This window comes from Marmota marmota, unplaced genomic scaffold, assembly GCF_001458135.2.
Source record: "Marmota marmota marmota unplaced genomic scaffold, marMar, whole genome shotgun sequence".
Taxonomy (NCBI): Eukaryota; Metazoa; Chordata; class Mammalia; order Rodentia; family Sciuridae; genus Marmota; species Marmota marmota.
The window spans coordinates 38,211,561-38,236,656 of NW_026000108.1; the positions used below are offsets into that span (position 1 = coordinate 38,211,561).

At 36.6% G+C, this 25,096-nt stretch overlaps 1 protein-coding gene and 1 non-coding gene across 11 annotated transcripts in view; both read right to left on the reverse strand.

The window, feature by feature from the left end:
* Fryl (FRY like transcription coactivator) overlaps positions 1-25,096 on the reverse strand; it is a 234,906-nt gene that overhangs the window by 22,793 nt on the left and 187,017 nt on the right. For 8 of the 10 annotated variants that reach the window (XM_048784445.1, XM_048784444.1, XM_048784443.1 and 5 more), the window contains 14 exons: positions 24,171-24,356; positions 22,217-22,421; positions 20,777-20,898; positions 20,046-20,236; positions 18,513-18,607; positions 16,848-17,455; positions 16,453-16,550; positions 12,120-12,290; positions 10,130-10,270; positions 8,885-9,082; positions 6,466-6,627; positions 6,268-6,342; positions 5,781-5,957; positions 1,967-2,170 (listed from right to left, as the gene is read on the reverse strand). In XM_048784445.1, coding sequence (XP_048640402.1) covers positions 1,967-2,170; positions 5,781-5,957; positions 6,268-6,342; positions 6,466-6,627; positions 8,885-9,082; positions 10,130-10,270; positions 12,120-12,290; positions 16,453-16,550; positions 16,848-17,455; positions 18,513-18,607; positions 20,046-20,236; positions 20,777-20,898; positions 22,217-22,421; positions 24,171-24,356 — 2,633 coding nt within the window. The remainder of the gene's footprint in view (positions 1-1,966; positions 2,171-5,780; positions 5,958-6,267; positions 6,343-6,465; positions 6,628-8,884; positions 9,083-10,129; positions 10,271-12,119; positions 12,291-16,452; positions 16,551-16,847; positions 17,456-18,512; positions 18,608-20,045; positions 20,237-20,776; positions 20,899-22,216; positions 22,422-24,170; positions 24,357-25,096) is intronic. The other 2 variants (XM_048784446.1, XM_048784439.1) reach the window with 1 other exon arrangement.
* On the reverse strand, positions 8,659-8,731 carry Trnaa-ugc. The gene has a single exon. It is a non-coding gene; the product is annotated as a tRNA-Ala (tRNA).

Consider the following 25,096-nt stretch of genomic DNA (forward strand, 5'->3'; position numbering starts at 1 on the left):
TTTGTATATTTTTATGGTTGTGGTCTCTATTTCAGTTGGTCTGAGGATTTGTAAAGGTAGGAGCCCTTGGACCTCCAGTGCCAGGCATGAGGAGTTCTCAAAGATGCAGTCTTGAAGGAGGGGCAGGCACCCACATCAACTGGCCACTCACTTATACAAGCAAAAATCAACACTGCACAATTTCAATAAGACAAAGGAAAAAATATAAAGTTGTTATAAAGGCGAGCCATATTTGGTGAGGTTTATTTTCTTTGAAAAGTAATTATTACTAATTTAAAAAAATATGTATGCCTTTTCCTTTTAACCAGAGTTATAGTTTTCTTGGGGTCAATATTTAACATAAGAAACATAAAGTTTATGACGAAGGGTACAGAAGCAAAAATTAATATTTTTCCTATAAAGAGGAAGCAACTTAAAAATTTTTTTGGGGGGTGGGGAGTAATACTAGGGATTGAACCCCTGATGCTTTATCACTGAGCTACGTCCCTAGCCCTTTTTATTTTTTATTTTCAGACATGGTCTTGTTAAGTTGTCCAGGCTGGTTTCAAACTTGCAATCCTCCTGCTTCAGCCCCCCAATCACTGGGATTACTGGTACGTGACATTGTGCCAGGCTAAGATCTTTTATTAAGCACTTACTGTATGCCAGGAGACTTTCCTCATCATAAATACCTGAGAGGCAAACTCTATCAGGGGTCCCATTTTAAAGGCAATGTTAGGTAACTTGACCAGAGTCACACAGTGTTTTAGTAAAAAGTACTTGTACCCCCAAGCCTATAGTTGCAGTCACATAGAGGCAAAGCTGTAGTGTGTGTAATTAAGACACAATTACACAAAGGCAAAGCTGTCTTCAAGCCTATGGGCTGCCTCATTCAGTCAGACCCTGTGGCCAGGAACTTGACTACTCCTTTACATGAAAAAACAGTCTTTGGAAGATCAAGTCTTAGGTGCACGGCACTAGAGACAGACTGGCTGGTTCAAATCCACTCACTAGCTTCGTCTTGGGGCAAGTCACTTAATCTGCAATTCAGCAATACCCTGTGTGGCTGGGGTGAGCTATAGAGACTAGTGCTTATGAGACACCTTGCACAGAGCTGGCTGTCACTCAGGAAGTGACCGCTGCTGTTGCTGCTGCTGCGGCTAGCAGCAATCGTTTATCATTTAACCCTTAAACATGGGTGATATAGAAAGATGTACTAGGGTAACAGTGAAGTGTCAAAACAGGAAGCCAACCACAAACTGACAATTTTACATCTTGTCGAAAGTCAGCCAGGTACAACATCAGTGTAGGCACGTGACCACATAGAGCAAATGGGTCTCCATTAAAGGGAGACATAGTTTGCTTTAGTATGAAAAAGGCTTTCATATAAGAATTGGTGACCACAGGCTTCTGTGGTTGTCATGGTGGCTAATTCTCACATTGCCATCTTCAACTCCTGATCCTACTTGGCTGCAAATTTAGCTTTTCTTACATCCCCATATTTCTGAAAAAAGAGATGGCTCTTGCAGCAATTATTTCCCATGTTTCACTCTCTAACTCTGTCATCTGGCCCTTGGGTTGTGGATGAGAAATTCCACATAATTGACTTAGTGCAAGTACACTACTCCATCTTGCTCCATCCTGCACACTACTCTAGGAAAGAAGAATGGGTGTGGTGTTCACAGTGATACCAGAAATAGGTATTGTTGAAGAGGAGAGCCCTTAAAAGTGCCAAAACAACTCAAGAACAGGAGAGAAACCAAGATGAACTATAATCTAACTACTCACGGGCATGCTGTAACCACTTAAAGTTTAGTTTTGTCATAAGGAACACTCCTTTAACACTGACATTTTGCATTTTCATTTCAGTGTGTGCACTTTGCCCATAATGACATGAAAACTGGAGACCAGGAAACAATAATTTCTAAGCTGGAAGTTAAAGAGTCAAATGAGACCATTTTCACTGGAAGGAAGGTTAACTGTATACCATCTGTGTGCGCGAGAGAATCTGGCTCGCTGTGAGAGCTGCCTCCTCTTCTGAGGACTCATCTGTGTCCTCCTGGTTTGTCAGGTTCAGGCTGGGGGTGCTGCTAGAACACTGGTACTCCTGGAGGGATGGTGTGTCTCCTTTGTCAATACTGTCCAGTGAGCGCCGGCGGACTCCCCAATTGAAATTGTCCATACTTTCACCCTGGAAAAGGAAGACATGATTGCTAAGACCGCAAACCGATGTTTCTACATGCTGTAAATGTAAGACACCAGAAGACATGTACCAAGATGAAGAATACTGAATGCATTATCCAAAGCAGAGTTTCAATCAGCCCTTCAATTTCTTTAAACTTAAACACATCATTAAATGTCTATCTTGAAAGAGATCAAAATTATTTCATTGATAACCTATTGTCACTAAACAATTTTCTTGATGTTCTGTCTATTGAGGGTCCAACTAAATCTATTTTCTAGGCCATTTCTATTCTAATACACAAACATGAATGAGACCACAAGAAGGACAAGTATATCACAGATGACAACGAAGAAACAGTCAACCACACCAGGCTAACACTTACCTGCAGCTCCTGGTTAGCAAAAAGGAAAACACACAGAATTAGAAAGAACGAAGACAAACATTTAAATATACGCTACACTTTTTGGGAAAACTCTTGCACTTTCACAAACCCAAAGACTGATTCAAGCTCTGGATTAAGCTTTTTGCAGGAAGCCAACATGTAATTCAAACTACTTTTTTAATGCAAAATATATTGTGAAAAAGAGACAGACACAACAACATTTCTATAGTACACTCTGGCAACACAAACTTTAAGGAATCTTCAAGATTTACAGATTTAATACTTGGCACAATGCAAAAACTGACTTAAAATACCCACATTCAGTTGACAACATACAGGGTCACATGATTTTAATCTATAGGACAGCTCTTGTTAAATGCAATGGATATTTTTTACTATAAAAAATTTTAAAATCAAGATCATAGCCATCAAAACATAACCACTGCCAATTTCAAAAGGTCAAGAGGAAATATGACAAATTTCAATTTCAGCCATATGTAGATTCATATAAGCTATGCATCTGTTATCTACGCTGGTCATCCTTTTCATATGGATGTAATTCTCTTGGGCCCTGAGTTGGTTCAGGAAATTACACTGAGTTGGTCTGGAAAATATGATTTGATTGTTTCCCTTTACACAGGAGAGAATGTTCAGTATAGAGGGTTTCAAATCTTTTTTTGTTTGTTTTTTAATAAAGCAGAGGAATTTTAGATGGAAACCAATTGTGCAAAACTGATAAATAAATACTGAGCTGATCAGGTAGCAGAGGGTGTCCAGGAGTTCTTCCCATTTAGCTCTTGGATCCTTCCTGGCTGTTTCTCAAGTTATCTTAGATGCCCTACGCCTCTGCAGGTCAGAGTTTGAAAACTACCTTCCTAGAATGCATCATTTCATATGATATTATGTAGCATATCATATAACAATGACAACCATCCTCGAAATATATTTGGTGATGAATTAGTATTCACTGTGATTTTCAAAGTTGGAGGGTGTGTTAAAAGTTGCATTCATGAGACCTTTTTTTTAAACCAAAATATTTCCTATTACCATTTTTAAGCAAGACTATAGCTGTTCTTTTAGAAAATATGTATTATTTGATTTGGCTTAAATTATGAGGTACAAATCAGCATCCCCACATCTTCTCCCAGATTCCTGTGACTTCAATTAAAGACAAAATGACAGGAAGTATCTTGAATCCATTCTGAGTAAGGTTCTACTAAAAGCCATATTTATTACTTCTGACATTTTAGAGCACCAGATGAACTTGAAAACATTTACAGTGCTCTTTAAAGTAAAAAGGCAAACAAAAAAATAATAACCTTACCATTACAAAAATGTCAAGAGCCTACCTTTAGAAATTTAAATTCTGAACTAGGAAAAAAAAAAGTAACTGCAGAAGAATTGAGAAGCCACTCAGGCCCCTGGGGAAGGGCCGCAGGCCTCTTGAACCCACCCAACTTTCTCTCCTGGCTATGAAAGCTTGTTCTCCTTCCTACAATATATTTTTCAAATAATGAGTGTGAAATCACTTTTAGGGTGGTGACCTGCCCCCCCCCCACACACACACACCTTTTTTTTTTTTTTTTTTTGGCTGGGGCAGGGTGTGTGTATGGAGGAGAATAGGAAGAAAGAAAAGGCACGGAATAGAAAACATTAGTACATCAACATAGAGAGTAAGGATATATATCCTTGAAACTTCCATTATTTTAAAAGTGTATCTATGTATACACTTTGATGCAATGTAAAATACATGAACTGTGCATTACTATCAAAAAAAATTTAAAGTCATGGCCCTACCAAGTACTCAGTAATATTGTACTTGTCCTTGGGGTCCTCTGAACCTGCCCAGCTGTGTTGGAGGGAATAGGCACTTGGGGAAACATTACACAGGAGTCCCCCAGCTGCTGTGAAGGCATCTGTATGGCTCCAGGCACTGTGGTCATGTCCTCACATCTGCAGGGCCGGCTGCAGCATACTGAGGATGGGAACCTTATCTACTTAAGTGGGTCCATCAACAACTGACAGTGTGACACAGCACAGGTCAGCACATTTCCTTCTTGTATGTATGTCACCTGTTAGAACTATAGGAAACATCCCCTCATGAGAGCTGATAACATGTACCAGTTATTGGAGTGAATTTCAATATTTTATGGAAAAAATATCAAAACATGGTATAAACACTTGCTATAAAGGCTTACATGTCATCTTCTTGCATTATAGATACTTGTGATAATTTTATGATGTACAGTTTTTTGACCTATTTGACATATAAACTTTTTGGGGTTTTCTAAGAGACTGTGGTTTAGGGAATTGACCACAGGGTTCCTAGCCTAAGAAAACCTGGCAATCTTATTGTATTTGCCATAGTGATCATTTCAGAAATTGGCGTGTGTCTCACCTTGGGTCAATGCAATATGACAAAAAGTTTGCGTTTAGTAAAGCAACTTCTTCACTATTCTGAGGTCATTTCTGGAAGCAACCATTACTTCCTCTGACACTATTATATGGAGATGTAAGGTCACATACAGCAGTGACAACCGTCTTGCTGCTGTCAGAGGTCAAACTGACCTGTATAGAAGGGCAGAGTGTACAGAAGCAACAGCAAACCTTATGGAGTCACACTAAATACAAGCTGTAACTACCAACTAGCTCAGTTGTGTGGGCTGAAGTACTTTTTGTCTTTGATTTTCCACTTAGAAAACATCAAAATGGACACAACTATCAATACAATTAGAGGAGAAAGCCCTTTGGGTATCAAATGAAAAGAGGCATGGGGAAGAGTTACCTAAGTCATCAAGAAGAAAGTGGTTAGGAATGTCATGGGGTAAGTCTGTTATCTGTCACAAAGAAAAGTTCAGAAAAACCAAACCTTCCTAATGTCCGTTTCATGGCAAATGCCACCCTCTTTAAAATTATGTTTGATCAATTTTAATTTTTACTGTTTCCCAGCAAATTAATTTGCATAGTTTATGCAAACTATTTAGGCATAGGCATATCTTAAAAATTTTTTAAGAAATTCATGTTTCTACTTTGCATTTTTAAAGATGAAAAATCAAATGTTCCATGTTTATTTCAGACTTATTCTGCTACTGACTAGTTGTAATAATCACATTTAGTTCCTAATTTAGATTTTTGGCCTTGGTGACCTTCACTGAGTTAAGGAAAGATGTTATGGCCCAATCCTGATACAACTATAACTATTCTATAAATGTCATAGAAAGTCCACATTCTTACCTCTGCATCTTCCAATTCAACATCTAAAAAGTCAAAATCCTTAAATACACCAAACTGTTGTTCACTGCTGTTATCTTCGACAGCTACTTCTTCCTCTTGAATTATGTCTTCTGTTGTAGAAATAAGGCTAGTCTGTTGGTCACCGACTTCTAAGTCCTCATTAGAAGAAAATACAACCTGAGGCCCGACAAGAAAAAGGAAAGAAAAAAAGTCCACCAATCAGCTTTGTCACTCTGCATATGAGATATCAGTCCCCAGAGCCACTGCAGGCCTCATCCTTCAATGAATTCAGAGTCTAAGTTGGTCTTCGTGGCTAACTAGTTGGAAACTTAGCATAGCTGCCTGGTATCACAAGAGGCAAGCATTATTTTTCATTCTTAGTTAATGCTATAACTCAGTTAGAAAAGGCAAGCAAGGAGACAGAATCATTTCTCCATGGAACAGCACGACTTTGACAACCTTCACTCATGCATTCATAACTACTCACGGATGGATTCTTTGGGAGGCCAGATTCTGGACCACAGAGCGAAAGCACGTTCATTAGCTTCTCTCGTGTTCTTCGCTAAAGAGAAGAAATTCAAATGTTAGTATTGCTGATGAAATAAGGCAAACTCTCAGGTTTCAAACATGTAACAAGATTGGTTCTTGCAGCCTGTGAATGTCCAGTGTTGATGCCCTTATGTACCTGTGATAACTGTGGCCTTTTCCAACTGACAGGAACCAAGGCGTTAGAATTGGAACCAGAGGAGGTGGAGGAGGTACTTCTGGTGACAGCGATCACTTTGGGTTTCCCATTCCTTCCGGCTGCGCTGTGCTGGTCACCATACTTATTTCCAATGATTGGTGTCTATACAGAAACAAAATGCCAATTGATACATATACTTCAACATTAAAGAAACTCGCAAGAGTTAACAGTGAACCTATGATGACATTTTCTGAAAGTAACCAAAAAACACATAAGGAGAAAGTTATGGTGTTGGAAAAAAAAAAAAATCAAAGATCATAATATTGTTTTTACATCAAAACTTTAACTGAAAATAATAATTTCATATCTGAGATTACAGAGAGCTTTTTCCTATTGTAAATATAATCTGCTATCTTTAATGACCCACCACCTCCACTGTTCCTCCCCCTTACGATAATGAAATACATCCTCCCTGAAGAAAGCCCCAGAAATAAATATATATATATGAAAAAAACACCTGTAATCTTACCACTCAGATTTGTCTATTTAGTTCTGGCATTTAATGCATATTGATAATTATATTTCAATAATGTTCTCTTGGCAGCAGGTAGTGGGGATTGAACCTAGAGGTACTTTACCACTAAGCTACATCCCTGGCCCTTTTTATTTTTTATTTTGAGACAAGATCTTGCTAAGTAGCTGAGGACCTTGTTAAATTGCTAAGGCTGGCTTTGAATTTGCAATCCCCCTGCCTCAGCCTCCTGAGTTGCTGGGATTGCAGATGTGTACCATTGTGCCCAGCCTCCTATAATACTTTGTCAATAATTTCCCTCTTTAAAAATTCCTTTCTTGACTTCCAGGAGACCATTTCAATGGCACCTAGGCCACCAAAATTGGGCTCATTAGGGAAAGCGGTTGGGGTGGAGGGCACTTCCAACTAAGGTCAAAATTGAGACTTGTATTAATATAACAAAGACTGCAGGTTTCCTTCTGAACCACAGCCTCTGCTTCTGTCTAGCCCTAACATGTCTGGCTTATCTGGCGTCTCAGATTTCATTGTATTTCAGCCTTGTTTTCTTTTTAGTTTTCCTTCCATGGTTTCAGCTATCCACTTACACAACACTGAAAACCCTTTAATTGTGACTTCTATCCAATTTTTCATCTAAAATTTTAGATCTCAAAATCTAGTTATCCACTAGGTGCCTCCATTTTGTATGTTTCTTAGTCATTTCAGGGTCGGCAAGTCCAAGAACAAACTCATTACTCTCTCCTTCCCTGTTAGAATCTGTTCTTGTGTTACCATTCTCTCTCAGTGGTACCAACATTCATTCAGCTGTTAAGGTCATTCACCAAATCCTGATACCTTTTCCTCACCTAGCTAGCATCTCCCCCTTCACTTCAAAACCTATCACATACTTCAGATACTTCTTTAGTCTTTTAAAAATTTTTGTTTCCTTTTGTTTAAACAATACTAGGTACTGCACTCAGGGCTTAGCACAAGCTAGGCAAGTGCTCTGCTAAGATACCTCCCCGGCTCTCCTTGGTGTTTTCATAAACCACTCTTTCTCTCCTCTTTCCTTCTCATGCTATGGCTTTGGGACAGTCTCATCCCATATTATCTTTTGCCTGAATTATCCTAACAGATTCCTTGATGATTTTCCTCTCCTCCTCCCTCGCCTATTTTCCATCCTGTTGCTAGAGTGATCTTCCTAAAATGAAAATCCTAATATTTCCTAAACCAGTTAAAAATCCTTTCAAAGCTCCTGTTTTCTGTATTTTGGCATGCACGCTCCCTGTGGGGTCCCGCTTTGCTCCTGTGCCCTCAGGTGGGTCTCTCAGCACACTCTCTCTCAATTCTCTGTACTCTGAGCTCAAGCTACATTGTACTAGTGGGAAGCTTCTGCAATACTATGCTTTCTCAAATTTATAAGTGTCCGTTCACACAGGTTCCTTTTTCTTGGATTTAACTTCCCCTCCACAAACTGCCACCTAGGCCTGCCTAGGGTTACTTATCTTTTAGCACTCAGCTTGGAAGTTACTTCTCCCTGAAACCACCCTCTCAGGTGCACACTATATATTCTCATAGCACTGTAATTTACATTCAGGCAAGCACTAATTTGGTTGTTCCCTCAACACTATAAGCTTCTAGGCCTTCTTTCTCTCTCTCTCTCTCTCTCTCTTTTTTTTTTTTTATGGTGGTGCTGAGGATTGAACCCAGGGCCTTGTGCATGCAAGGCAAGCACTCTACCAACTGAGCTACATCCCCAGCCCCCTGCCCCACTCTGTTTTTCACAGCACCTGGCACAGTATCTAATACTAAGGATGAGTTCATTCCCTAATGTTTGGGAATGAGAGACTCAATAAAGGAACAAATGAAAATCCCTAACAGAGCACCACCATTAATTTCTGAGCATCTTACCTCAGAGATATCAAAATGAAAATCCAAAGTCTTCCCAGGCAACTCCTTAGAGACATTATTAAAAATTTTGGTGAAGGATATTTCAGGAGAGCCTATATCTCCCACATAGGTCTTGGGGATGTCATTGGGTACCACAAGACTTGCAGAGCGCGACACCACAAGCTTTAGTATGTTGAGGGCTTCCTTCCAATAAGGACTCTGGTTTAAAAAATAGTTAACATACAGAACTTTTTAAAAAAGCATATTTAACCAAGAAAAAAAACTTAGTATACTGTAGACTATGAAAATATTCTTTCCATTAAAACACCTGTAAAGATGATTCTTTTTTCCTATGAGAGTTTTAGCAGAAGGGCTCAGGTACAAAAGGAAAGAAAACACAACTTATTCGTACTGTCAAGCTTATCAGACACCAAATACCTAATAATATTACCAAATTGGAATATCCTTCTTTCAAAAAATGCTTTATAAACATTAATTTGGAAAGTCTAATCTTATAATCTGGCAATAGGGGTAAACAAAGGGATAATATATAGGTGAATTTTCTAGATGAATGAAGTTAATGGCTTTTAAACTAAAGAGCATTTTGTATTTGGTAGTTAAGTATTTCCTTTTTTAAATTCTGCTTGAGTGAATGCAAATGCAATGCAGAGTAAATATAAAATATTCATCTGTGAATGCTCTTAAAACAGCTTGTTCCCTTGATGAGTCACATCCAGACTACTGATCTGCTCAACAATGCCTTTCTTTACAGACAATTCAAAGGTGAAAATTAGTGCCAATCAGGGTGACCTGTCACCATTTACAATTAGACCAAATGTGATTCTCTGCTTTCACATATCTGGTTCTTTAAATCAGACGAAAAAAAAAAAAAAAAAAAAGGCAGGGGAACCCTAAAATATGACTCTTAAAGAGGACTTCTGTTTCTACAAGTTACATTTGTTCGTTATGTAGAATCTGGTTAACAAATGGAAAGGTAACAAAGAAATAGCAATGAGTCATGATTCTACAGGTCATGGCTTCCGTGTGTGTATGTACATTTCTTCCTGTTGTTACTTAAATGTAGACCCCTACAATTCAGATTCTGAGTTTTGTCACATACATTAAGAACATTTCCCATGTAGAATATATTCCTAAAAATATGATTTATGTTCCCTACTTCTGGACATTCAGGGTATTTCTGAGTTTTGATGATTATAAGTGGTTTTGAGTTGAACAATGTCACAGGTAAGTTTTGTGGTCACTCACCTGTACATATTTACCAATAATCTTTATGATCTCCAGATTGAACTGCTTGGCTGGGGCTGCAGATAGGTCAATGTGACTCAATAGACTATAGATAATCTGTAGTAATGACTGCTGCATACTGGACAATCCTTTCTCTAACAGCTACAAATAATATTGAAAAACAGACTTTAATCAGATTGAACAAAACTCAGTATTTACATTTATAATGTTAGAAAACACAGTAGATCTAATCCATGAGTTTATAGTTAGATTATCAGAAACCCAGAGACTAAAAAAGTAAAAGGTAAGTATTATTTTTTCCCCTTGCTTCAAAAAGGAGAATTGGAAAATTATTTTCATGTTAATAATAGTATCTTATTTTCTTAACTAATTTGGCTAAGTATCATTTATTTTAGGTAAGGAAAAAACCACTATACAACATCATCAAAGAATAATGGAATACCCACAAACCATTGACACTGCCATCTATTAGCTACATGATCTTGCACAAGATTATTATACCTTTGAGCCCTGATTTTTTTAAAGTGGAAAATAATAAAACTACTGGGTGTGGTAGTGCATGCCTGTAAACCTAGCAGCTCTGAAGGCTAAGGCAAGAAGACCTCGAGTTTAAAGCCAGCCTCAGTAACTACAAGGCACTAAGCAATGCAGTGAGACCCTGTGTCTAAATAAAATACAAAAAATAGGGTTGGGGATGTGGCTCAGTGGTTAAGTGCCCCTGAATTCAATCCCTGGTACCCCCCCCCCTCCAAAAATAGCAATACTATCTACTTCATAGGGTTTGCAGGGCTGAGTAAATTAAAGACATATCATTTTAAATATATGTAACTAGTTTGAGTACTGTAGTTGGTAATAATGATCATTAATAAATAACATAAGGATAACTTCCATGAATAAGAGTAATGTTTAGTGCAAAAGAATTCTCTTTATGGAGTGGAAAAATGTTGTCCATATGTGATGCGCTGTGCAAGTTCCAAACCTTGGAACCCCAAGGTGGATTTTCCAGAAGCTCTGGTACTACCTTAATGGTGAGCTTCAGGACGGCACAAATAGAAGCTGGCCTGAGGCACTTAAATACATCCTAAAGGTCCAGATATAAGATAGCTCTAGGGACATGCATTCAATCAGGCCGTCAGCGCCTAATGTCAGCATACTTAGATATAAAATTAATGGCAACAAACCAATCAAATCCAACATTTAAAAAATTCATACTAGTCCTGACATATTTTATAATACTCAATATCAGTGACTTAGCCAGGTCAAACAGTGTTATGAGCAACAGTCAGAATTCATAATATGAATAATTTCTTCCTGGTTTGTTTTATGCCTAATTTCTTGAGGCCAACTTTTTAAAAAGGGAGGCATTACTTTATTGTAAGCTGACAAATATTTTTTAGTAACTAGAAATTTCTTCCATTTGTGGTTCTCTTTGTGGCTATTTATATAATAATATACTTTTGGGGGCATGAGGTTATTATTTCAGATGCATCAAAAAATAAAGGTCAAGTTTCTATGTAGTTCTAGGGCTACTTTTTAAACAATTCTGTTTTTTACCCCTCAAATCCATATTTCACATGAGAAGCAAATGTATCATGAAAATAAAAACTTATCTAGCAGAAATGCTTTTGCATGTTATCCTACAAAGGATGTTAAAGCCAAGAACTAATTTTGTAGAAACAAAAATCATAACCATTTCCTAGGATCAAGACCAGTAAAAAGCCATTTTCTATTCTAAATGGAGAGTTTCAATTTAGAGTTTTAAGGACAGTGAATAAAGAAATAGACATTGAAAATGGAAAAAAAAAACTTTAGAAAAACTTCATTTATTTGAAAGTAATTATCTACATTTTTCTTTTTTTAAAAAAGACATATATATTTACTCTTGAAGACAATTTTAAGATTAGTTAGTACTGCATTATTGCTTCCAGAAATAAATCCATTTGAAATTTTGCCACAGAGCAGTTAAACAGTTTAAAATTTGTAAATTTACCTCTGCAAGATAAGTCACAAGATTAAATGTAGTATCTGAGAAGGAGTCGTGCAGGTATCTGCACACTACATTGATCCAGTTAGAACAATCTCTGGAATATGTATGTGTACTATACAAGCTCATCATGTGGGCCAGGTTGACCAATGTAGGGCATTTTTCTTCTGCACAAACCTGGAAAACAAATATAATTATTTCACTCACCTAAAATAAGATTACAAATTTATACTTGCTAAGGTATTTATTAATGAAATCATTTAGATCTGCATTTTAAAGTTTCAATGCATTTGTATTTCTAAGACAGTAGAAAAGTTAAATAGAAGAGGAAAAAAAGAAGAAAGCATTCTTAAGAGAAAAACAATTGATAAAATGGAAAGAGGATTAATATAACACATACAATTCTATGGGTACTACATAGTATGGTTTTCTTCTGTTTGACACTTTGTAAAACAGTCTTGGGTAAAAAACAATCTACAACGTGGAACACCTGTTTTGACAAATCCACAAGTGGTCTAGGGACTAAATAGGCAGACCACCATGAGATTCTCAGGGAGGTTCAGAGTTGCTATGTCAGACAGGAAATACTTTAGTCTCCATTATGTCCAGGGCATCTCAGTAGTGTGGCCAGTTGCAGAAAGCCTCAGAACATGTGTATAGTCAAAGGATTTCAATGAAGAGCTGATATAACTGAATCCTTCTTTTTCACTGCATTAACAGTCTGCACGCTGGGCCTCAAATTGCTCCTCAGGATATCACCTAAGCTCTGAGAACCTTGGCCAGCCTTTTAGAGGCCACTCCATAATGTCCTGACTTCTTAGAATTGGCTTGACACAATACCATGATGTCTGAATCAACAGAAGTCAGGGGGATATTTTTGACCTTAGACTGTCTGTTCTTTTGGTTACTGGTGAGGATGATCCTTAGCCACTCACTGGGCATACTTAAACAATCTAGAAATGGAAAGGGCCCCCACTAGACTCACATACTTATCTATCATAAAAGTCTAGCCTCATTGTAAAGTTTGCTTTTAGTTTTTCCTCTTTTCATTTTGCTCATGATTTTTTCCATCTTATTATATATATTTTCACAACTTGCCTAGAACATTTAGTGAGCAAATTTAGAGCATTACCTTTTAAATCTATACATACATTTACCTTTCAAATGAATATAACTGACATTTGCTTTGATAATTTAGAAGATGTTTAATAGACTTGGAGGGCCTCAAGTTCATCACTGGACAGATTTGAGATTAAAAACATGCAAGACTGTGCAGGCAACTATCAACACAGTACCATGGCAGTTATTTTATAAAACCATTAAAAGCAGCTGATCTCATGCATTAGTCTTTTGCCCATAAAACCAACAAGAGGATGATAAAAGAAAAATTTTGTTGATGTTTCTTATTTGCATTTCAACCTAATCTTTTTTTTAAATCACATTAATTTTATAACTTTACAATAATCAGCTTAAATTTTTTTTTTTTTTTTGGTATCTGGGATTGAACTCAGAGGCACTTGACCACTGAGCCACATCCCCAACCCTATTTTGTATTTAGACAGGGTCTCACTGAGTTGTTTAGCGCCTTGTCCATTGGTGAGGCTGGCTTTGAACTTGCTATTCTCCTGTCTCAGTCTCCCAAGCCACTGAGATTACAGCACCTGACTTGCTTAAATTCTTTATAATGCAAAAAAGCCTTCCAAAGGGGGGGGGGGGAAACATTTGTATTGAATTTTTACATTCTTAAAGAATCTATTTTCTAAAGAATGATTTTTAAAAACCTCTTTTGAAAAGGGTGACCATTCTTGGAATATAGGCTATTCAATTTTGTTTGCTGTGCCAATGACTTAAGATTTTGAAATTTTTGAATCACCAGGTTAAAATAAGATCCTAGGAGAATGCTTTATAACAAACTTTTTTTTAGCACATTACTTTTGCCATGATGAAAGAAACAAATATTTGTCTTAAGTGCTGTCTTATTTTAAAATTCTGGGCTCTCCATGGGCACAAACAGTAGATTGAAATTTGCATAATGAGGAAGCACATAATGGCAGAAAATTACTCTCAACAGTTATAAGTGAGAGAATAATTAAGGAATCAATTTAATTCACATCCTGCAGGTTGCTGAAAGCTTACAAGAGGAAATCTGTGTGCTGCCCAACAGGAAGAAAGCAGATTAAAAACAATTTAGGAATCACAGAAGGCCATATTTGATTTCTTAAAAACAAAAAGATATTTGAGGATTTCCCTCACATAGTCATGAAATCAGCAGCTTTAATACTCAAAGGGCTGTGACAGCCTTCAGGCAGGCTCTTTGGGGAGCCCAGCATTTGGGGGGTAGCTATTTATTCCACACGTTCTAGCTGCTGCTCTTAAATGTGTCTACTTCCCTCTTTGGGTATTGGTGCCTATTGTTTTCTTGAAATATCAAGTTAGGTCAATACACCTTTTTTTTCTCATATACTTTCTTTGTAAGTGCTCATATGGGGGAAAAATCCTTGTTCACAACATTTTTTTTAAATGATGTTTCATAAGAATACTAAAATGAAAGTTATTTTAAGAAATTTTATATTTTGTATTACTTTTCAACCTTACTGGCGCACATACTACATATGTAGTTGGTTTCTTTTAGGCAAATAATCATTTTTCAAAAAGCAATATTTATTTCAATAGTAGTTTTTCATTTAATAATGTTCTACTGGATTTTTAAAATTAAATAAAATCAAGAACAGGGGACAATTTTTAGCTTACTTCTTCCCACTACCATTTTTACTTACAAAACTAAGATATGTTTCCATTAACTAAAATAATGGCTCCTCTTTTAACCATAAATGCTTATGTAAGAATTTCTCTATACCTAATTTATCTAGGAACTTAATTAGGGATAGACTCAACAGCATATTTTATGAAATATTTTCACTTATTAAATATTATCTAAGCAACACAGTGAAAAGATTGTTCTCTCATTATTGCTAATGGATTTTCTCACTACCTCAGCACTCAGAGATAAATTTATTGCAATCAGGGTCACGGAAAGGTATTTTATTTGGCTCTCTGTGACTTGTTCTTTCCATTTACTGTGCTACTTGTTAATTGAATCTCAGCTTTTTTAAAAATTGCTATATAAAAAGCTCTTCTTGGAAATTGTATTTGCTGGTTTCCTTCTGTTCAAAACTTCTCTCAGTGTTTTTTCTCTCAGTGTTTTAGATGGCTTTACTTATGTTGGTATTCACCAATCATCTCTCAATCCCAAAAGAGGAGCCATTATATTTAGTTCACCTAATTTCCTGTTGTATGTATACTTCTCATAAATTGATCTAACTCCTTGGAACTGTTTATATTTTCAGAAGGTCTTTCTCTGCCCAAGACTCAGTGGATGACAAAAAAGAAAATAATAATAATAATAATAATAATATGTAAAAAGAAGGCAAGCTACTTGAGAGTTCCTTATTGTTCTTGAGGAAATTATTAAAAATATAAAATGTCAATAGCATAAGCTTCTAAAAATAAGATTAAGAACTATAGTACTTTAAAATGCAAGTTAACAGATAATTTAAAAATAGCTACACTACTGTTTTCAGAACTGTACAGTGGGAGGGAAAGAGCCAAACACAGGAGAAGAAAGAATGAATGGAACAGTGAGGGAAGATGAAGAGAAAGTTTTCAAAGAAAAATAGTCAAACAGAAAGGGAGAGAGAACTTTCAGAATCTCAAACTATATTATGTCCTCTTCTTCCCTGCGGCCTCTGCACATGTTATCATTTCTTTTGCCTAGAGAACTGAGACCCCTGGCCTCACTCTTGGCCTCACATCTGGCTCTTTTTTTCATTATTCCTATTCAGCCTTCCATGTGAGCTCAGCTAGAACTTCCTCTAGGAAGGCTTTTGGTGTATGTTCTGCTGAAATGTTCGGTCCTCCCATTGACAGAACATTTACCGCCTACTTCTTGACTGCGTTTCCCACCATCCACAAGGCCAGTACTCAACCCACTTTTCTCATGCTGTATGACCAGCAGCTAACCTAGCCCTCAGTCAATATTTATCAGGGAATGAATGAATGAGAAACTGACAGAGAGGTAGAGGAAGTAGGGAAAAGGAGCAGAAAAAGACTCAGACTCAGAGGAATGTTACTCTAATTAAATAGTTTTATTCACTGTCATTTGAACAGTTGCAACTTATATTGCTATGTAACTCTTTTATATGAACAGACAGAATAAACACGTAGATGCAGAATTCACACAGGTAGTGACAGTACGAGGATGTTTAAGAGATTCCCCTCTTAAGATAAACTAGAGACTAACATCCCTACAGTGTTATCTTTTGGCATAACATTTGCTTACCTTTGCTATTCGACTAGCTGTTTCTTTGCAAAACTGAGTTGGGCTGTCAAAATGCTGGATTAAGTGAGGCAATAAGCAAAGGATGTTAAGAGGAAAGCCTATCAAAACAAAACAAAAAAGGCAAACAATAACCAATTTTATTGCACATTATTTTAAATGTTAAAGGTATTTTTAAAATGGTTTGTAGAAACCATTTTCTTTTCATTTCCTGGAATACTCAACCTTCTAATTTTTTTTCCCTTTTACCAAATCATTTACATTATCTAACATATAAAACAAACTATCACTGTTTGCAGAAAAGCAGAAATTAGATTTCAAAACAATTGATTAGTTTACATTTCAAAGACATTAAAATGCAATTATATGAACATTGGTGCAGTTATATTTAACATCACCTGACAACTGGGAAGGATCCACCAACGTGTGTTTGGAGACAGAAATGAGTTTACTGAGGAGGTGCACGGTCATTTCTTGGGTAGAAACAGAGGTAAAACCCTTAAGGAAGAGCTGCTGAAGTCCTGGAAAATTGTTCCACTTCAATTTGTTTTGTACATTTTCAATCTTGTCTCGACTCTCCGATTTATCCAAAGGCAAATGGATAAGCAGTTTGTTGAGAAGCCTGAGAGCCAGGAGGTATTCATATTCATAATCTGATTCTAATAAAGATGCTGCTATCCAAAAAATGGTGGCCATCAAGTTGGCAGGCTCAGTAGTGGACTGCACATCATACATTCCTTTCTCTCGTAGAGAGGAAAGGCTTCTAGTCCTTGCTAAGCTACTGTTATGGTTTATCCGTCCATCCATTATATCCAGTGTGTTACTCCGCCGCCGGTCACCTCTTCGGTCACCAATTAAACTTAATCTCAAAGAGTTACTTCTTGCATTACTGTTATATCCCAAATAACTGCTACTATTAATGGGACTTGTGCTTAGATTGAGTTGTCCAGTGCTTTTCCTGTTAGCTGCATACTTGTTTCCCATTATAGGATCATGGTATGAGGTTCTTAAAAAGAGAGAAGAAAAAAGAAAAAAAGATCAAGTCGTGTGCAGTTACTTCTTTTGCTACATTAATTTTACTCTTGAAAACTGAAAAGCATTAACTGTTACCAGAAAAATCATGTTTCAGTATATCTGACTTTAATCAAATTTCAGCTTTGCCTCCATATTAAAATAAAATCTACAACAATGCCTTCTGGTGGCTATGGTGGCTTTTTCTTTTGAGTGGGGATGAGGTTGGATTTGCTGAGAAGATTCTGCTATAGAATCTGAGAACTCTCAAATCTGGGATTTATTACGCATTATTGTCCAAAGTAGACCTCATTTATTTGACCCTCAGACTTGATGCCTATTTCTTTGAATGGCATCTTTTTTTTTTTTTTTAAGAGTACTAAACTCAAAAATAAATTTATGATTTCTCCTGCTTCCTCATATCCAATTGATTAAAATAATATTTATTGAATGCCTTCTACATGGGCCAGCAGCATGCCAAAGGCTAGTGATATTTTCTAAAAGACTATTATGGGGGATAGATATGTAAATCGACAAAGTTATAATCAGTTAATTATTATTATTAAAATATAAAGAAAGCACTGTGAGAACCCAAAGGATAAAATAAGTAGCACTGCTTTTGGGGAGTTAGAAAAGCTTAGCTAAGTAACTCTTGAGATGGGACTAAAGGTTAATTTGGGGTTTGCATGGCAGAGAAAGTGGGAGGACAGGTTGTTCTTGGGAGCACATCTGGGTATCCTAAAGGGTAACTAAGGGGAACAATAGGTCCCTAAAGTGTGGCAGGAATGGGGCCTGTCAAGGAAGCCCGACTAACATAGCAGAAAGAGATCTGACCAGGACATTAGAAGAAAAGAATTGACCAAATTAGCTCCAGCACTTTTTAGAAGTCCTCACTATCTGAGGCCGGCTTTCCCACTGGTAACCCATCTGATTTGGAGGGGGGTGGCAGGGATTATTTTCATTGTAAATATTAAAATAATATAATGTAATGATGATAAGAATTTAGTTATTAGAATTCTGTATTCAATAGGTTTCCCGGTTTAAATTCTTACTGAGAAAGGGCAGAAAGAAGATCATAATGTTTCATGGTTTCAGCCAAAGTATCAATTGCAGACTCCAAGGTGAGAAGAAGCTCAATCACAAATCCCTGGGGGAAAAGGGCAGAATTTAATTAACTGTGCTCTAGAAATAAGAAATTGCAATGGATTTCCCAATGAAATTTAAAAATAGAATGAACTCTGCATTAATATTACAAAATGATCAAACTCCTAAGCAACACAATCTGGCTGATTAATGAAAACTCATCAAACTAATGGTAGACATTATTATAATGGCATTACAATTTACCAGAACTGCTCGGGTCAGAATTCTAGGGGTTATTTTTGTTTCTTTCTTCCAAATCTAAATTGAATCCATCAGTAAGTCTTGAAAAGATCACTTTTAAAATAGATCCTCCATCTGACTGCTTTTCTCTACCTCCAAATCTTCCCTTAACCTAACCTACTGCCATTTCCGCCTGGACTCTCTCAGTAACTGTCCTTTCCCACCTCCACTCTCACTCTCCCCAAGGACTCCACCCAGGTGCCCAAGTGAATTTTTTTCAAAAGCAAATCACATTCAGTATCTTCCTTCTCTTAAAACCTTTTGAATGTTTTCCTATCAATTCTGAGTGAAGCCAAATCTCTCACCAGGGCCTATTAGGCCTTATGTGATCTGGACCTGCCTAGCTCATCACTAGCCTTCCTTCCCCTCAATATATGTTAGCCTCACTGGTCTTCATGATGGTCCTAACCCCCCACCCACACACACACATAAAAACAACAACAACAAAAATAACCCAACCACCCTACAGTCTCTGCCTTAGGGCCTTTGTACATGTTAATCCCATTTTCTTCTGCCTGAAGTGTTCTTTCCTCAGATCATCACAGGACCCAGTACATACCAGTATATATTCGATAATCACCTCTCAGATTATTATATATAAAACAACCCCCTCTACCCCACTGCTCTTTAACCCTTTACCTTATTATTTTCACAGTATTTATCACTAAGTAAAATTGTGTTATATGTTATTGGCTTGATTAAAGGCTTGTTTCCCCCAACAGAGTATGAGCTCCAGAATGCAGGGAACTTTGTTTTGTTCAGCACTATATCCCCAATGAATAGAAGAGTACAATAAAATCAGCAGTTGGTACAAACTTGAGTTTTTCTAGTGTAAGTTTTACTTACTTACCTTTAAAAATGAAATTCAATGTTTCACTTTATGTTGAAATTTAACTTCCTTTTTTATCTCATAATCATCCTAAAATAATAATACCCAACTGTGTGTGTCTGTGTGTGTGTGTGTGTGTGTGTGTGTGTGTAATGAGTATAAAACTTTCTCACAGGCAGTAGACTATATGATCTAACTAGTAGGTTATTAAATATTTGTTACAAACTTACCTTTGTTTACTTCTTCACCTGTTTGTTAACAGGGCATTAATAATTATGACCACTGTCTAGCTCTGGCTATTGCAATCTATATTTGGCAGCGAGACCTTGACCCCAGGCGTCTCACTAACTGCAGGGAAAATGTAATGAAATACCTGTGCATCTTCTCCTGGATCCCCTACAGTTTCTACAAGTCTGGAGAGAACATCAGAAAGTGTAGTTGCAGATAGTGGCTGCTTTAGGGCCCTGAAAATCTGAAAGGATCTCCCAGCATAGTGTCGAGAAGAACAAGAAAGCGCTGTGTGCAGAGCAACTTCACTAAGGTGATGTTCCAGATGAATTCCTTCTGCAGAGAAAAAGGACATGAGCGGGTGTCTCTTATTTTATAGAATTTAGAGAGTTGTAACTAGAGACTGTCCACATTAAAACCAGAACCCCTCACGCTACCAGACCAGTCTCACAGGCACCTAAGTCTTGTAAGTCAATGTATGTTCCTGCAAAATTACCCCTTGGAAACAATCACTGCTGAAGACACATACACTTTTACTATGATTGTCAGATGTGTTAAATGTGAGATTACAGAAGACTTACCAGTACAAAAAGGAATTTTTAAGTTCATCATCTTTATAATTCACAGCTGTCTTATAATTTTGTGATGCCATCACACACAAAACTAAGCCCCAATTTCAGAGACATAATTCTTTCTAAGTAGTAAATTAATTTTTCTTCAACCCAAAGAGATCTGTTAGCATTCACAAATTAAAAAGGAAACTCTTTCTAAAATTTTTTAATTTTGACATTATCAACTTGAAATTAAGTATTATCAAAATTTCAACACCACCTTAAAATATCTCATTAAAACTAAGTATCATTTATTAAAAAATACCTGCGCTTGACTGCTTAAAAACAGAAACCACATATTTCAAAAACGTAGTTAACTGTTCAGCACTCTTTATGCTAGGATTCTTGGCGGAAACATCCTCATGGTTCCAAAGGGGCCCTCTTTTTCTGGAAACAGAATAGATATAATTCTCGTTTTTAATTTATATCAACAGATTTATTTAAACTTGCTTAAACTATGGCTTTATAATTAGAAAGGACAGTAGCAAACAAATCAAATAGCAGATCACAATCTATCCATTATTTATGTACATGGATATAGAATGTTCTACATCAAGTAAGGAAAGATCTAATTTCAGTGTCTACCATTACCTCATTCAAATTCTCTGAGATAGCAACGAGATGAGAAATTTTGTCTACTGAGTACTGATTATTGTCTATGTGTTATATAGCTCAAGACATAATTTATGGAGCTCAGACTGTACCTAGATTATAATGCAAAGAAAATAATTTACAGGTTAAATGCAGTAAAAATAACAATGCTAGATAAAACTAGGGAGAAAGCTTAAGGCAGAATATTGTCCTGTTGATTCTTTCTTTAAAATGTCTTTGCAGGCTGAGGCAAAGTTTGAGGTCAGCCTCAGCTACTTAGCAAGATCCTGTCTCAGAAAAAGGATAGTTTTAGCCCTGTTCCTGGATAGAATCCCCAGTATCACAAAAATAAATAAACAAACAACATTTTTGCTATCACCTCAGTTAAGTTCCTTATTAGCCTAAGCCCAAAGTGCCTTGAAAACCTTTAGGTGGGCACACTGGGTCCAGTCCATTCCATTTCTTAATCAGTTCACTGATAGGGAACTGATTTTTTTCCCACATATTTAATAAATTACTCCTCCCATCTTCCCAATTTAGCTCAATGATGTGTGTGTATGAGTGTGTTTGTGTGTGTGGGGGGTGGGGGCTTGGAAATTTAACCCAGGACCTTGCACATACTAGACAAGCACACTACCATGAGCTACTTCCTTGGTCCTAGTTGAGCAATTTTAAATGTAATCTATAACCACGGGCCTGGATTTCATGGCATTCCAGTTTGAATGCTCCCAAGCTTTCTAGCATTATTTAGCAGTGTTATAGTCAGAATGAATTATTTGTTTCTCATGGTCCTTTGATCTGGCTCTCACTGTGGGACATCATGTCCTTTCTCCCCATCTATTAACATTCTCTACTTAGAAAGCCTTGCATAGAGAATAGACAAGTATTTGATGATTGACTGATAATATACACAATGAAAGAATATTATATATCCAAATAATACAGTATTCTTTGGGCAGTTAGTAAGAGGCGTGATTGCAGGCATGCAAAAGAACAATCTTTATATGCATTACAATTCTCAAAATACTGTGCAATACAAACCTGCGCATTTTGAATCATGGCATTTCAGAAAATAAAAATGCAGTTTATAGAGATGGAAAGAGCTGCAGGTTACCTTGAGGTAATGAATTCCATGAGGGTTTTGACTTTTCCGTCCTGCTCCACTGAGATGTCCACCTCGTTGAGGAGCGTGGTGTGCAGGTGTGAAATGGCAGCGCTGTTGTTTCCTAAGCTGATACTAGAAGAGGTAGAACTTGAGCTAAGCCCTGAGTCGGTCATGGGGGAGGGCTGGTAATCAGGTATAAAATCGCTAATGCCTGCTGGAAGAGAAAGCTCAACATGAGTACCCACAAAGTGATACCTACACAGGAAAAAAGCTGCAAAACACTTCAGAGACGGACCATTGGGTGTTACTTATAGATTATACAGGACACAGGAGGAAACCTGTCAGTGCTAGCTGACATCCCTTAGCACTCCTGACCATCCTCAGAAGCACCGCGTTGCAGCCAGCCAGCTTGGAGGTAAACAAACACTTTTCACAGCTTGTTATTAAAATTCAGCAATCTGGATTTACTGTGTGGCCCTCTGCTGCCATCTGCTGAAAAAAGTTGAAAGTAGCAATTTCCTAATATTTTGGTACATTTTTTTCAATGTTTTTATTAAACCAGTCATATTTCCATAAGATGAAATGATTTTTAATTTCTAATGGAAGGATTCTATAATTTTTGCTTCATTTTACTTTTAAAAAAGCTACATTAAGGACTATGTGTAATATTTATAGTGAGTTAAACATTAAATGAATACTGGCAAAAGTTATTTACTAATGCTGTATTTTTTAAAATAGCAAAAGAGTCTTAAAGACAAACAGCAGAAGCTGGGCATGGGGGCACACACCTGTAATCCCAGTGACTGGAGAGGTTGAGGTAGGAGGATTACAAGTTCGAGAACAGCCTCAGCAACTAAGTAAGGCCCTTAGCAATTTAGGGAGATTCTGTCTTAAAATAAAAAATAAAAAGGGCTAGGGAAGTAGCTCAGTGGTTAAGTGCACCAGTACCAAAAGAAAAATAAAGCAACAACAATAACAAAAAACTCTAACAAACTAAAATGTTTGAATAAAGATGCTTTAGCATAAAAAAGAAGTTTTACACCATTTTCTTTCAACCATAATTTTTTTTTAATATCTTTATTTTACATTTTATGTGGTGCTAAGGATCGAACCCAGTACTTCAAGTATGGTAGGTGAGCACTCGACCATTGAGCCACAATCCCAGCCCCTAAACCATAATCTTAAAAAGCTAATGTTTCCTAATAATCATTTTGTTACTACATGATTTTAAGTAAATAATAAAGTTTTAACTGATTGTCTTTAAAATTTATTAACCACATATTCAACAAAAACTGGCAATTTAATTTCAATTTCTGAAAATAATTATTTTCAGGTTGAGCCTGTAGTTCAGTGATAGAGCACTGATTTAGAATGTGTGAAGCCCTAAATTCAATCCCCAGCACTGCATGCACAAAACAATCTAGATCATATTCCTAGTCTGGTGTACTAATGAGTGGAAGAAATAAGTTGGGGCTATTAGGAAGGAAGATAGCATAACTTTTAAAGTAAAAAAAATGATGACAGTGAAATAAGTTGGATATTTCAGTTTCCTTAATTTGGACCTTGCTACTTCAAAACACATAACATTTTAAATGCAGCAAAGATAATGAAGTAAGTAAAAAAAAATTAAATGTCTAAATTTGTCAGCGTCCAGATCTTGTGAGCTGGGAATCTAATGCAACCTCATTTTATTTGTGGCTAGTATTCAGTGAATTCAACACTCTTCAACTTACATATTCAAAACTTAACATTTGTGTGATAAAGATCCTTAAGAGCAATATAGATCAAATATTTTAATACATTCTTTAACTAAACAAAGAATGTAAATGATAACTTAAATATAACTGTTTTCTAAAAGCTTGCCCTAGTATTTCAACTTTTATTTAGTTGACTTTCTCTACTGTGAGATTCAAAATTAATGAAGCATACTTCTCCATTAAAGGTGTAGGTTTAAGGTAAATACCTGTGAAAGTGTAATCTAAGTGTGCAACTTGTTTGACTGTAAGCACCCTGGGCTCATTAAACTCCTTGTTCCTGAGAAGGACAGAAGCAACAGTTCGGATGTTACTGTTGGGTCCCATCACTATTAGTAAGTGCAGAAGCAGGCGTTTACAATGTTCATACACCTCAGGGTGGCAGTGGTCAAACCCTGAAACAGAGAGGAGAAAATCATTATCAATTAGGAGGAATAATGAGTATGCTTGCTACCAAACTCTACAGAAATTACAGTCATCACTGGAGAACTGGCTTTACTACTTATCTTAGATACCAAACCCTGCAGATGCTCAAGGCCCTCATATAAAATAGCACCCTCCTACTATATATGCTAAATCATCTCTAGGTTACCTACGATACCTAATACTATTAAATGCTATGTAAGTAGTTGTTACATTGTATTCATTAGGGAATAACAATAAGAAGAAAAATCTGTACATGTTTGGTAAGGATACAGATGTTTTTTACCAAAATATTTTCAAACCACAGTTGGTTCAATCCACAGATTTGGAAACTATGAACACCAAGCGCCCACTGTATACAAAAGACTTCATGGAGTATGATGTATTTGTATTTCATGGAATATGATGGGTTTTTTTTGTATGTGTTTTTTAATTGGTTTAAAGTTGTACACTTGTTTTTATAAGAGCCTACTGTCCTATAGCACTAGGGAGAACCCAGGTAATTTTTAATGTATTTCATGTCTAAAATTTAGTGATCTCTTAGAAATCATTACTGTTACATAACACTATATATATAAGTAAATTTTTTAAAAAAAGATAGGCATTTTGGGGGGTGGGTGGGTGTGCAGCACATTAATAGAAAACAAATGAGTATAATACTAAGTGTTCATGGCAGGAAAAGGTGTAAGAAGACAGCTACCTTGACTTGCTT